This window comes from Toxotes jaculatrix, chromosome 1 (genome assembly GCF_017976425.1).
Source record: "Toxotes jaculatrix isolate fToxJac2 chromosome 1, fToxJac2.pri, whole genome shotgun sequence".
NCBI classification, from domain to species: Eukaryota; Metazoa; Chordata; class Actinopteri; family Toxotidae; genus Toxotes; species Toxotes jaculatrix.
The window spans coordinates 17,085,740-17,099,420 of NC_054394.1; the positions used below are offsets into that span (position 1 = coordinate 17,085,740).

At 38.5% G+C, this 13,681-nt stretch overlaps 2 protein-coding genes across 2 annotated transcripts; both read right to left on the reverse strand.

The window, feature by feature from the left end:
- Positions 1-820: 820 nt before the first annotated feature.
- On the reverse strand, positions 821-10,982 carry rab27a (RAB27A, member RAS oncogene family). Its single transcript, XM_041041161.1, has 6 exons — positions 10,774-10,982; positions 4,957-5,125; positions 3,584-3,669; positions 3,353-3,456; positions 2,987-3,110; positions 821-2,138 (listed from the first exon to the last, which is right to left on the reverse strand). The coding sequence occupies exons 2-6, from the start codon at positions 5,107-5,109 to the stop codon at positions 1,943-1,945; spliced, it is 663 nt and encodes a 220-aa protein (XP_040897095.1). The 5' UTR covers positions 5,110-5,125; positions 10,774-10,982; the 3' UTR covers positions 821-1,942.
- A 1,262-nt stretch (positions 10,983-12,244) lies between these two features.
- LOC121183146 (protein PIGBOS1) lies at positions 12,245-13,332 on the reverse strand. The gene is made up of 2 exons (XM_041040048.1): positions 13,204-13,332; positions 12,245-12,759 (listed from the first exon to the last, which is right to left on the reverse strand). Exon 2 carries the CDS (start codon positions 12,712-12,714, stop codon positions 12,556-12,558), a length of 159 nt encoding a protein of 52 aa, XP_040895982.1. The 5' UTR covers positions 12,715-12,759; positions 13,204-13,332; the 3' UTR covers positions 12,245-12,555.
- Positions 13,333-13,681: the final 349 nt, after the last annotated feature.

Below are 13,681 nucleotides of genomic sequence, written 5' to 3' on the forward strand. Positions count from 1 at the left end.
AGTGGCACAACTTACAATATGAATTTTTTTTTGTTGTCTTAATCAGATCAGATTCAATTTCAGTGATAGATTGTGTTATTTGTGTATTGAAACGGTGAAAGGAAAACCATTCTCGTGTCTTAGCTAAAACATCACATGTCACCCTTTTATACAGGAAAGAATGAGAGTGTAATACGAATAATATGGATTTGTGTGTGAAATTATTAAATACAGATCGGACAACTATCACAATGCCATTTCAGTCTAAATACTCTCCGTTATTATGTAAAATATCAGTGGTATTATAAACTGATCTGAAGGTGTGAGCAGTGTATCTTACAATACATTTAACGAGTAGATGACAGCCTAAACAGTAGCCATACTCACTGAATATGTGCCATTTGCTGTGTGAAATAGCACCTCATCTTCCCTGAAGGTTAATGTTTCACTTGATAAAAGTGTATTATTAATTTTTTATGATGACGGCAGAGATGGTCTTTGTTTCAAGCAAGGTGGCCCACAGTGGAAACCCCTGTAATGACTAATGTTCATTTGTTATCATCCCGAGGCCCCGGTATAAGATGTGTGTAGCTAAGGAAAATACTTTAAAACATTTATAACTCAAAATTGCAGGCATTATTACACATGAATGATGATTAAAAAATTAGCAATACAGAGGACTGGATCCAGGGAGGGTCAGCCTCCCAGTGTGACTGGGAGCTGCAGAGGAAAGAGTCATTCAACTATTACAAGGTTGGACCTCAGCTCCACAATCTCAAGTTTTGTCATTAGGGACAAAACTTGTTTGACTTTGAATGTATTTAACACGGAGGCACCAGGAAACATTAGAGTCATGTTTTATTAAAACCTGAAGCAATTAGCTAAAATATAAGTGAGCGAACTGATACTTTTAGGTAAATTTAGAAATACATTTTGTTCAAGTCAAAATATGCACAAAGGCTAGAGTACAAGTTTGCATTTTCATCTCTTTCTTTAAAATGTATTAAGAGAACTTGAAATTCAATATCTGTATTTGTTGAATGGCTTTTATATACAACAGGATGAGTTACCTGATTTACCAGGGTTACTGCTCAGTTTTCACTATTGCTTTACAGGATTGATGTATTCTTTCTACCAAACTACTGAACATCAATTTTTATGATTAATTATTGGTCAAACTTGTATATAATGAAGTGAAGGTGACTTAGAATAACTGTACTACATAACTCATGTTTCGCAAGTATTGATTTAGAAAAGAAAATACCGTGTGTAGAGGGTCCATCTTGCTTACGCTGGATGGTCAATGTGCGCTATATTTTTTCTGGCTCTGGCACGGGTAAGATTGCAGTATTCAGCTGGACATTCAACCGATCATCAGTAGTATATAAATGGTTACATAAAGTTTCCTAAAAGCACAATCACAGCCACTTTCTCTCCACTGACAAACAGTAACTGCCGATGTCACAATCAACATTTATCTGGCTGTAGAAAGAGAAATAAAGGTGACTTCTTTCTTGAGTTACAACAAGTGAATCTACACTAAACTAACAGAAAGTATTAACAGTATATTCATGGCACATCTGGCAGGGCAGCCCACTTTGCTGCAACATGAAACAAAAAAAAAGTTTATACCTGAAAATATGATCAGCATTTTCAACTGATAAGGAAAAGTTGGACTATTTAAGCAAGATATCATAAGAAATAAATATCTCATACTCACAATCAAAATGAATTAATTATGCAAAAGACCCACTGACATTAATCCTAATGAAAATGTCCATATTCAAAAGGCACTTAACTCTGAACTGGCAAATAATACAGCATAAAAGTAATGTTAAGTTTTACCTAACAAATAAACAACAATAAACTCCCACTCTGTGAAACATTGAACTTGGTTGTCTTCCTATTTTTTTCCACCAGTATTATGGATATACCTGTGTAGCTAAAATGGCTCCTCATCGTTCTAACATGCACATTTGCTCCTGTCCGAGCTGTCTGGGATGTCTGGTATGGCGGATCCATTAGCTCGCACGGTCCCGTCAGGGATCCAGGACTTGTCAACGCATCTTTCCATCCGCTTCATGATAAGATCCAGCAGGACGTCCACAGCCTGGCTCACATTCTGCCCATTTGCAGCGCTCGTCTCAAAGTATGGGATCCTGCATGGAAGAAAATAGCTGTGATAAAGACAAGGTCACAGACTCCTGCTACCAATTACAGTCTAACACAAATAGCTGGGTTAAGAGGAAAAAAAGGTAAAGCTGGAGCAATCCTATTCTTCTCATTTTCAACAAGGGCCATAGAAAGTCCAAAAACCAACAAACCTTAGTCTGCATCTTCATATGTTTATATGTTCTCATTTTAAGTTTAAGATATTAAGCTGCAAATTTTAGCTGCTCACAAATACTGTAAATAGTTTCACATTTCCATTTTTAAAAAGGGCTTAGTAATTTTCTAAAACAGCAGGACAGTGTTCCATATGTAACAGTGAATTTTCTGGAGACTATTTTTAGCTGTTGATTAATATGTCAGGCAAGATTTTCGACATTAAGAAAAATACAAAATATTATCAACATAATTCTTTAAATCTAAAAACATAAATTGCAGAATTAAAGTGCAGAACTCTGAAAATCAAAACAAAATGGCTAAAAACTGTTAGCATGCAGGCAAATCAACAACGAACAATCAAAGACAGTGAATGCTGTCCGACAGAGTCAGCTTGGGGTGATGACGTGTTATGTTTCATGCTAAGGTTTATTCTTCTCTTGAAGGCGTTTAAAAGATTTTATAAAGTGCACATCCACGACAATATATGTGTTTTTAGTAAAGGTGTGTCTAATAGGCCCAGAGCAGGATATTTTACACATGCAAATATTTGCTTTTAGAGGAGGACCAGTTTAAGCTGACATTCTCCTGCACAGACTTCAGCAAACAACGCAGCCACTGCCTTCTTGGCAAACGTTCGAGGGAGAGGTTCATGTACAGATGGATCAAAACTGAGACATACCCATACTCCTCTGCCAGCTTGCGGGCCTCGTCTTCACTGACTGCTCTCTGATCTGCCAGGTCACATTTGTTGCCACACAGAACGATGTCTGGATTTTCGCAGTATGCGTGAACCTGTAACTGACCTGAAAGACACATTCAGCAGTTTATTATGTATTTAGCCCTGTTTTATTTTAATTTATCTTTTAAGCCTGGGAGACTTTATAATAACTGGAAGATTACACATTTAATCCCACAATATTTTGGGTCTAACATCAACCCAGTATCAATTCTACGTGAGACAGACACAAAAAAATGTTAAACTATCCGTTTATCTACAAATTATCTACGAAATCATCAGTTTTAATGACTAAAACAGACGACATACTCATCCAGTTTCTGACGTTGACGAAACTTTGCTCATTTGTGAGGTCAAACAGGAGGAGGAATCCCATCGCATCTCTGAAGAATGCAGTTGTCAAACTGCGAAACCTGAAATCATTCAGGAAAAAAAAAACACTTCATGAGAAAGAGAGTTAAAGACGCATTTAACAACAACTGAAAACCAATCCAGGATTGAGCAAGGTGAGAAAGTTGCTAGCAGAAGTACATCATGTACCTCTCCTGTCCTGCAGTGTCCCACAGCTGCATGTGGATCTTCTGTCCTTTACCTGAGGATCCATCTGGGCCCGTTGATTTATAGACCTGAGTGAAACAGAGACAACTGGTATGAAACTAACTGGATGTTCTCTGCACTACTTTTAACTGCTAACTATAAGACAAAGACAAAAACACAGCAACTTGTTATTAATGACAGCCTGAAAGAAGATATTTTTATTGTAGAGTTATTTCCACTTGAAAAAAAAACACAAGAGTGACTGGGCATACTTGGCAAGATCCATCAAGTCAATCTTGTTAAATAATTAAATAAATGATCTAAATAGTCACAAAATAGAGACAAAAGGTCAAATTGACTTTAAACTTCAAGATTTACAGCCAACGTAAAAGTGTGAGCCACGTACTGTGAGCATCCTGTAAATGGAAGCTACTGTCCATTCCTAGGGAATAGGTTATTGTTCAAAACCTTTTGAATCCATACATGAAAATGTTTTCACAGATTTGGATTTATTAAAAAGATCAGCAGCATTAATCTGGTGTTTTGTGGTAAACTGGATGCCGACTGCTTGTGGAAATTGTGACATGTCTGTGTTACTGGGGTTTCATCCAACCGTTTAGGAAATAACTTAATAAAGGGCCAAGACTTAACCATTATAAAATAAATTTTATTTCACATTTCATTCATTCAGATATTATCCACATCTTTTCTTTGATCTCTTCAGCAGTGCATCACTTCTGGGGATTGCAACAAATACACTGTGGGCTTGGCCAGGCTGCAGACGAGCAGCACAACTCTGGGTTGTTTGAGGACACATTATAATTACTTACTGTGCTTTAATGGCTGTTTGTGACATTAACAAAAGCTACTCTGTGAGTGAAACTTACACAGTTGATCCAACCTTTCAAATCACCGTCGTCAAAACATTTATTCTGAATTTTTCCTTGTACAGTTTTCACTTGCTGAATCTAAAACAGTTACTCAGACATATTCTTGGGGCTGGAGCCCAGGAGCATTAAATGGTGAATAATGAGTAAATACGAACACTGCTCAGCTGTTTGCCAATGGTATGAAGTGTTTATTCTTAAGGAGGGTGCCGCCTGCTGCTCACCAACATTAGTCATTACTCTGATTTGTGTTGCAACATTCATCCGTAGTCTTTTGTAACACAAGTATTACTTAATGGAGTGGGAATGTGTTTAAGCCCCTAATTAGGCAGCTAGAAATGCTTGTAGCACACTTGGACAGGAGGAAATGTCAAATTCGGGGAGGTGAAGCGTAAAATCTCTGTGTGCTTTTACTGAAGCACTGAATGAAGGGTTCCAGTGCTGGCTTGAGAAAAGTGCGCCACTTTATTCAAAACCAGTTCAACTTACCACTCGTTTTTCTCTGAAGTCTATCCCGACTGTAGTGATGAACTTGGAGTTAAACTTGCCATCTGTGTACTGGTAGAGGAAGCTTGTTTTTCCCACGCCAGAGTCACCGAGGGCCAGGAATTTGATGAGGTAATCATAGTCCCCATCAGACATAGTGAGTCCTTAATTTCTGAAACACACAAACAATTCAGTCAACCAACAAATCACACTATTTGGCAAAGAAAGACAACTCAAAATAAAGTGGTTTTAGTGCTTAATTGACCTATACTCACAATCTGTTTCTATATCTTATCCAAGCACTCGAACATTAGGCAACCTCTAAAATGTACGGTGCTCTTGATATTTAAATGATAAAGCTGGAGATATTCTATATTTTTCCCATGAAAAGAAACCAGCAAGGAATTTATCCCACAAACAACTCCTGAAAGACATTTTCCTTCATTGTGATGAACATGGGATTTACGTCTTCAGTAGGAACCAGTGGGCTTGAGGCCACAGATGGGGTAGGGAAGTCAGAGTGTACAACACAAGTTTCTACAGATTATTTAGGCAGTTTGTCTGCTGTTTTCTTGAGTGTACAGTAAAGGTTTTGTTCCTCTACAGAGTGAAGGTAGTGCATGGTGTTTAATACGTTTCTGTCACCCCCACACAGGTAAACCCACACTGTAGTATGACTCATAGTCTGATGTCTGTCAACTGGCTGATTTAACAATACTAGTCCGCACTCACACAGTTTCCTGATGTAGAGTTACATGAGGAACATCATGACTCCAGCTACAGATATCAATCTTAAGATTTATGTAACCACAATGGTACATCAAGCCCATAACACACACAGCACATGGAGAGCTCACAATCTTCCCACACTACCTGTTATACAGTGCACTGACAAGCAGCTAACCACGAAAGGGGAAACAAAATATAGAAGATTATGATAAAGATGAAATAAATAAAATGTACTTTTTTCCAGCAGTACACTGTTTTGATATATTCAATTACAAAATGCAACAAGCAACACAAATGTGTGAGAGTTAGTTCGTGTAGACTTAACTTACCATGTATTAAATATGCATACTCCTACAGACGTTGGACCACGGACTGATAGTTCAGGAGAAACAGACTCAGGTTCACGTCCATTAGGCTCATTTACCATGTAGTTTACTCTACAGTCAGTCCTGGCATTTGGAATATACTATACAACGTTTCACATTTCTCCACTATTATGCAAGACCTCCAGTTGTAGATGTTGTACAGTGGCATTGTGGGTTAATGTGTGTAAGAGCTGTTGCATCTTGCTGACACAGTGACAGGAAACATTTAAAAATCCTCCACCTCTCTCCAGCCACAGACAAACACCAAAGAAGAAGAAAAAAAACCCAAGAACACTTAAATTTTTGTCTTCTTATCATCACTACAGTCTGAAAGTAGATTTAACTTCTCTAAACCAATTAGTAGATTTCTCTGGTTTTGGAGCAAAGTTTTAATTTATTTTAAATTAAGGAGGAAAGTGCAGAAGTACATATTATCTTACACCTACACACTGAGAATGCGAAGCACCCTACGTTATCTACTGGATGCAAAAACTCTCATTTGTAATGGTCAAGTAACTCCAGTCAAAACAATCAAGAGAAACCGCAGAAGTATCATATGACCACTGCGTATTCAGAAAAGTATTCAGACAAGTCTTACATTCTTTCACTGTAACCCCCACCAAACCTTTCATCTGGAGACATAAGCAGCTTAAGGTCTTGTGCAAAATCAAGATCCACAATAAATGCACTGGGATGGAAACAGCCTATTCAAGCACTGCCTTAAGGCCTTCCAACCCCAGGACTATGAAGTCCACCTGTTTTGCCTGAGGAAGACTTTATTTATTGCTTTTAAAGGCAATAGGTTTTTTAGTTAGGACTGTAAGATTTCCGATGATGCGCTCAGTCGCTATGAGATTTTAGACCAATTCCGGAAACTCATGCTTTGATTTTATACCCTTTGATTCCTAACTTTATTACTTATTCTTGATCTTATGATTTAATGTTGTAAGACTGTTTTCAAATGTGCTTTATGATTTTTTTTTTTACCCTCTACACAGTTAAGACCCCTTTCCCCCTCCAGTATTAATAAAATGAATTAGAAAGTTAGCCACACATGGACTACAAACAGTCTCCTGGAGAACTGAAGTGAAACTGAAAACTGCTAAACAGCTTTCTGTCGGACAGTGAAAACCACTTTACTCACAACATGCGTGCCTTGAAATTGACATGTGAGCAAGAACGACCTTAAAACTCACAACTTCCTGCCACCTTTCCTCTTTCATTACACCACTCTCCTCTTATCTTATATTCGAAAGCCCTGCTGGCACATGCACAGTGCATTCAGCTGGTACACCAAGCTAACACTAAAGCAGTCTAATACAGCAGCCCTGCGGTAAATCCTACATTTGTGAAAGTTATGATGTTCAGTTTTGCAGAAACTGTGTTTGAGAGGTGTTGATTCTAATTTATTTCGGAGGGAGTGGTTTTGAACAATATTGCATGATATTTGGTCTGTGTTTCTAAAATTTTGTACACCCCCTTAATTATCAACTTTGGTTTTCCTGCGTTAACAAGTCAAAATGTGAGTGTGAAAAAGATCTCATTGATACATTTTAGTAAAGATGCACTAATGTAGGCAAACAGACCTTATTTGAAGAGCTTAGCTGCAATGCTATCTGACAGCTGAGGGCCACATTAACCAGTACATATGAATTATTTTTCTACCCAGGTTATTTGGGTTATTATTTAAAACCCCGACACAAAAAACTTGAGTCACTACATGACGTCTGGTTTAGTAAAAACAGATCACAGAAGTGACACAGTAAAGCAAAACCACACTGCTGGAGATGCAGACTGTGTCAGCAAATTTCTGCAGACTATTATCAGGCTCATCAGACAAGCCCTTACAGAGCCCTGTTTGAGCTCAATAAATACCATAATCCCATGTTAGTGAATGTTACAATGAAAAGACAGTAAATGTTCCTGCATAATACAGCATGTCTAGTACAAAAAGCTGTGCTAAAACCTAAACTTTAAAGGCTGTTTCCTAGTTATCTTGCACTTCCCAGTCCTATCACAACTGTGAAAAGGAAGCCAGCTCAGATGGCAGAGTATGATCTTGTGTTGTGTAAGTCAAGAAAACACTGAGCAATCAGAAAGAACAAGAAGTCTTACTCCAATTATTGCATTACACAAAACTTTCTGAAACAACAGTGTCCCTACCTGGCCTCCACTGCTGGCTGTAGACTTCTCTAAATGAGACACAATGATGCTGGTTTCAAGTCCAAGAAGTGGAAAGAAGCTGACATTTAGAAAGCACTAAATGTTGGCATGAAGTCCTCTCTGAGACATCAGTCTTCTCTGCAGCAAAGCCTAAATCCTCACTGTGAGCTGCTGCCTGTGGTTGAGTGTTCTGTCCATTACCATCTTAATAAATTAACTTTCCTTAATTACCTTTGCCTTAGAGATCAAAAATTAAACTAATTTGGGGGTAAGAGGTAAATACACTGAACGGTCTCATGTTTCAGCCTTTTAACAGACAACAAACGAGTCCCTGTCGTACTACAGGATCAGAAGCACCCTCCCCCTTCATGGAAAAGGCTCACGAGCAGCATTTAAACAGCATTTCAAAACTAAATCCAGTGCTTATCCTAACTAAATTTATCAGTCATTAACAACAAATTATATTAATTAAAATAATGAAACCAATAAACGTTAATTTTAAGTTTTTATGAACTAAATATCCAAACATATGTTGTGACAGGATGGTGAGGGTGTGTGTTTATTCGATGTATCAGACAGTATCTGCTTCAAAAAGAAAAATCAGTACCAATCCAGAGTATAGTTGATAAAGCTACATACTGCCAACCAGTCAAAGTGGGTAACTGCAGCAACCCTCAGAAGTCCAAAAGCTCCACATTTACAGATGGGAAATTACTTTCTGGTAATTTAATTAATTGGTAATTTGTTTGGTGCTACTGTACAAAATAAACTGTTGCGACAGGGCCCTTAAACAGCTGCGCTGTTACCCAAACTTGAGGTCTCATCTTGTAGAGGAGCCTTGAGATAAAATCTCATTTAAAGGTCTTTATATTTTCAGTACAAACTGTACTTGCATGGTGTACTGTACTAAAAAAAATGTGCCAAAAACTTTACCACAAACTAATCACCAACCCACCTATACAGAATGTTCAGAAATCAGCAGAAACAGGGATCCCACAATGCATTTCTTTGGCCCATGGTGTGCTAATCTGGCCCAGATTCAATGAAACAATCACAGTTTGAAAAACTACTTTACTAATTACCTTAGAAAATCCATCTCTGCATCAGCTGATGAGGGTGTAAGAAAATAATGGGTGTTGGTATTATCTTCAAAGAAAAAGACATTAATGTGTCCGTATCAGTTCTACAAAGTACACTTACAGACGGTCTTATCATGAATATACAGGGCGACACCATGTCGGGCTGTCTGAATCAGTGGCAGCAGGACTGTGTTACTTGTATAAATTTGAATGGTTTTTGTTAACACTTGCGTTGGATACAGGACCATTTAGGTAGTATCTGGGATAGTTGCGGTACATTATGCTGTTCCTCTATAATTTATTGCTAATGGTGCCTGTCTTGGCCATAACACTCATGAAAGATTGATTTTTAATCTTGTGACCCTTTCCTGTTTAAATAAAAGTTTAAAACAAGCAGAAGCTGAGAAACTCTGAGCTGTACCTTCATTATCTGCTGGCATTTCCTCCTGCACTGGGAGTGGACCTAGTAGCTGTGTTTGCCTGGCATATGCTACCACCCATGCAGACCAGCAAACAAAAAGCGACTTTAATCATCTGTCAGAGAGAAGTGGAAGACCCACCCTGGGAAGCTGTCCAACACATAGGCCGGCAGCTCCTTGGGAAAATCCGGATACACACATACCATAAACTTAAACATAAATTCTCAGGATGAAACGGGTGATGTGCACCACAGAATAATAAGAACACTAAGCATCTTTAAAACTTCCGGCTGCCAGAGCTGTCAACTATCTCGTCATTAAAATACCTTGAGGGTGAGGATTTATCTGCTGTGAAGCACACAGCAGCAGCAGGCAGTCAGATGCAGTCAGGGCCACGCAAAGCTCATTACCATGCTGAGACACAAACAAACAAGCAAGCAAGCAAGCAAGCAAACAAACAAACCCAAACCCAAATCGATTAACTGAAACAAACTGAAAATCTAATGACCCTCAGCCGGTCCTCATGTGGCTGTCACTGCTGGTCAAGTGACCTCTTAGGCAAGAAATAATCATCTTTTCTCACTTAATATGGATCCAGTCATGAAGGCTGAAGTGGATGCCAACTTGCCAGAGTGCTGTGTCAGACACACTTGCAGCTCACACATGTGTCCAAACATGCCTCTACACACGGCTCAGTCTTCACAACTTCTACTCCTGCTTGAAGAAACTCGCTTTAACTCGTGTGAACTGTGGTGCTCAGTCTCTGACAGTTATTGAGCAAGTGTGGGGGGGAAAAAAGCTAACAGCTCTGAGAAGATGACAATAAGGCAGGTGGAAAAAATAAATAAAATAACATGCTCCTTAAAGCTCTTTTGTCTAAGTGATGTTTGCATCTGACAAGCGAGTGTGCGCACAGTCCCCATCTGTTGCTAAAGCCGATAAATTCTGCTGGAAGAAAGTTAAGAGAAAAAGTTTTTCAGGCTGTCGCTAACTCCTGACAGATTCTACGGGCTGGTTTCTTCGGCTGACATTTCCTGAAAACCCCGTAACGGAGCTCGTACTCACCGGCCTCCCGGGGCGTTGCTGCTGCGCACTTTTTAGTAAGAAAAAAACAAAAACAAAACAAAAACAAAACCGGAGGTTCAGAAGTGACCGCTGCAGACTTGGGGGAAAGCGAGTAAAAACGCGATCTTCACTTTCTCCGTCGCCTCTGGGCCATTAGTCGACATGAGACCAGCTCCGTTCACACTGAGCACCACCTTTACTTTCCGTGGTCGTCGTGCGCTGAGAAGCAGCTCCCCCCCGCGGAGCGATCGCCTCACAGCCGCGTAACTGAAGGGGAAACGAGCGTTACAACACAACCAGAGCTGACACGTTAACAGCTACATTCATTTTTTTTTTAACTTCATGCTACTCCACCACATTTCAGAGGGATATAATTTACCCTTTATAGTGGCACAGAGCCATTTCTCCATTTACTCTGGTACTCTTACTCTCATTTTCATTCATCCACCCTTACTTTACTGTGCTTTGCTTTTTATTTCACTTATTTGCCCTCTTCTCTCTTCTTTTAGCAGTGCGTCCATCATCTCCTGTCCCATTTGTGCATAATTCTACTATCTAGATCTTCTTCTTTATGTTAAAAGACAAATCATTACCGTTTTCATTCATTGTCCCACATGATCAAACACTCGCACGTTGACTGGAACGATCTTCTTAAGCTCCATTTAAACCATAGGTCCGTAAAGTTTTTTTTTTTTTTTTAAGTTTTAGACATTAATAGTCGGAGTCATTGTTTAAAATTGTAATTGAGTATTTCTATTTCATGGCACTTTGTACTTCAAGGTTCAAAAAGAATTAATGGTCTTTTTACTCCACTACAGTTATTTGAAAGCTTTAGTAACTAGTTACTTGTCAGGTCAAAGGAAAGCCTCGCATTTTTCAAGTCTTTCTAAAGACAATAGTCAGGTGCTCACATGAACATTGAAACAAGTTTGTCTTGCTTTAATTATTCCTCCCGTCTTACATTGCATTAAACTAAGTAATTGGCTGGACAAAACATACAGTTTGAAGGTGTCAGTTTAGGCTCTGGGAGATTGTGAATGGTATTTCTCACCACTTTTCACAGACCAAACAACTAACGCTTTGACCAATAATGGCAATAATAGTTAGTTGCAGCCCTGTTTTGAATAGTTAATAAATGAGCTCCAGCTCAACCAGCTGCAATGGTAAAAATGCAGCTTACATATTAATGCACAAGTTGTTTTGTTGTTGTTTTAATCCCTGTGGAGAAAAAAACAGTCTTGGGAATCTGGCACAGGAATCCAGTCAGCTAAAATACTTCCAGGTTTTGGCACTGGTACAAACATGGTAGTGAATAATGAAGTGGCCACTACTGTAGTGGCTAGTGGCCACTTGCATGGCTTTACAGCACTTTTTGTTGTGTTTAAAACATATGTATATGTCTCAGACCTATCCTAATTATGTTCATTCATGTCCACAAAGCCAATGCGTAACAACATTTATTTGTGTCAAAATAAAGGCAAAGGCAAAAAAGACTTATGACAAATGTGAGTTTTGTTTAAATTCCTCCTTACTGCCTCCTTGAAAAGCTTTGTAAATCCATAAAAACAGAGATGTATAATCATAAACAGATGAAAATAAGTCAGAATTATTAAATATTTTATTCTGTACATTTACAATCACACAGAGCACCCCCAAAAAACATGAATTTATCTAGACTGGTTCCATCTCTTGTTTGGCCTCCAGCTCTGACAGTCCAGTAGAGTCTCATGCAGTTCTTCTGGCTTCTTTCTGTGAGGTATTTCCTTGGAGTGATGAATTATTTCAGTCTGTTTCGTTCTGTTTCTTTGGCACATCCTGGTGTTGCTGTCCTGAGGTCTTTGGCACCAGGTCAAAATAAGGTCTGTAGATGTATATACCACCAGCAACTCCAAGCAGTGTGGCAAAAGCAATCTGTGTGAAAGGTATTCTTTGTCGAAACATGACTTCTTTTCAAAAGGAGTCCCAATCTTGAGGCACAAGGTAATCCTAAAAGAACAATAAAATGGTGATATTATTATCTACTCTCGAATCAAGAATCAAGAGTCTTTATTGTCATTATGAGAACATAACAAAATACACACAGCAAAAGCTGACTGATGTTGGTACATATTTGTAGTTAAGGATTAAGTCACTAATCAAATAATGATAATTTACACTTATAAATACCTTAATCAAATACCTTAATCAATTGATCAATCTGTTAGAACTTAATAGGATCAGTAGAGTGCCGAAATGTTGTTTTGTCTGCTCACAGAAAACACTATAAGTGATAATTTCCCAAACGAGTCCCACAATGCTGAAAAATCCAGACCGGACATAAGGACAAAGCGTCCGCTTGCTTGACAGTTTCCTGACGGTTTACGTGAATACATCTCAAACAGGACATTTTAGCTGGTTTAATGGCGATTCAGTGCAACATTCATAACTCACCGAGGGGGCGGTTTGTTCGAGGCGCCTGTAATCAGCACACACAAACAAACGGAAGCACACAGAGGAAAAACACTTGACACAACACCAGCGAGGACACTTATGTACAGCAGTCGGACATTCTTCTTCTTCTACTGTGAATTCTGGCAGATCAACAAGCTGCATGTCGCCACCTGCTGGAGTGAGTAGTAACATACAGTATCTGCTGCTCCACATTAAAGACCATTATCCGATCGACAAGAGAAAGACTTCAATCATTTAAGAATTTTCAATGTAATAAGTCCAGAAAAAGTAACAACGGATGTCAGGGAATGGTAAAAAAAAAAAAAAAAAAAAAAAAAAAACTTTATTACTATTATCATTATTGTCATTGTTTGTTTATCTTTTTTTTATTCAGACAAGTTGGTTAAATACAAGTAGTACAATGTAAAAGTATTCTGTTACAAGTCCTGAATTGAAAATACTACTACTACTTATTGGC

Excerpts from the sequence above, each read along its gene's own strand:
- rab27a (XM_041041161.1), bottom strand. The coding sequence starts at position 5,109 with ATGTCTGATGGGGACTATGATTACCTCATCAAATTCCTGGCCCTCGGT. Across the intron at positions 3,457-3,583 it reads GACACTGCAGGACAGGAGAG|GTTTCGCAGTTTGACAACTG; the intron begins GTACATGATGTA and ends GAATGATTTCAG. Across the intron at positions 3,111-3,352 it reads CAACGTCAGAAACTGGATGA|GTCAGTTACAGGTTCACGCA; the intron begins GTATGTCGTCTG and ends TGTGTCTTTCAG.
- LOC121183146 (XM_041040048.1), bottom strand. The coding sequence starts at position 12,714 with ATGTTTCGACAAAGAATACCTTTCACACAGATTGCTTTTGCCACACTG.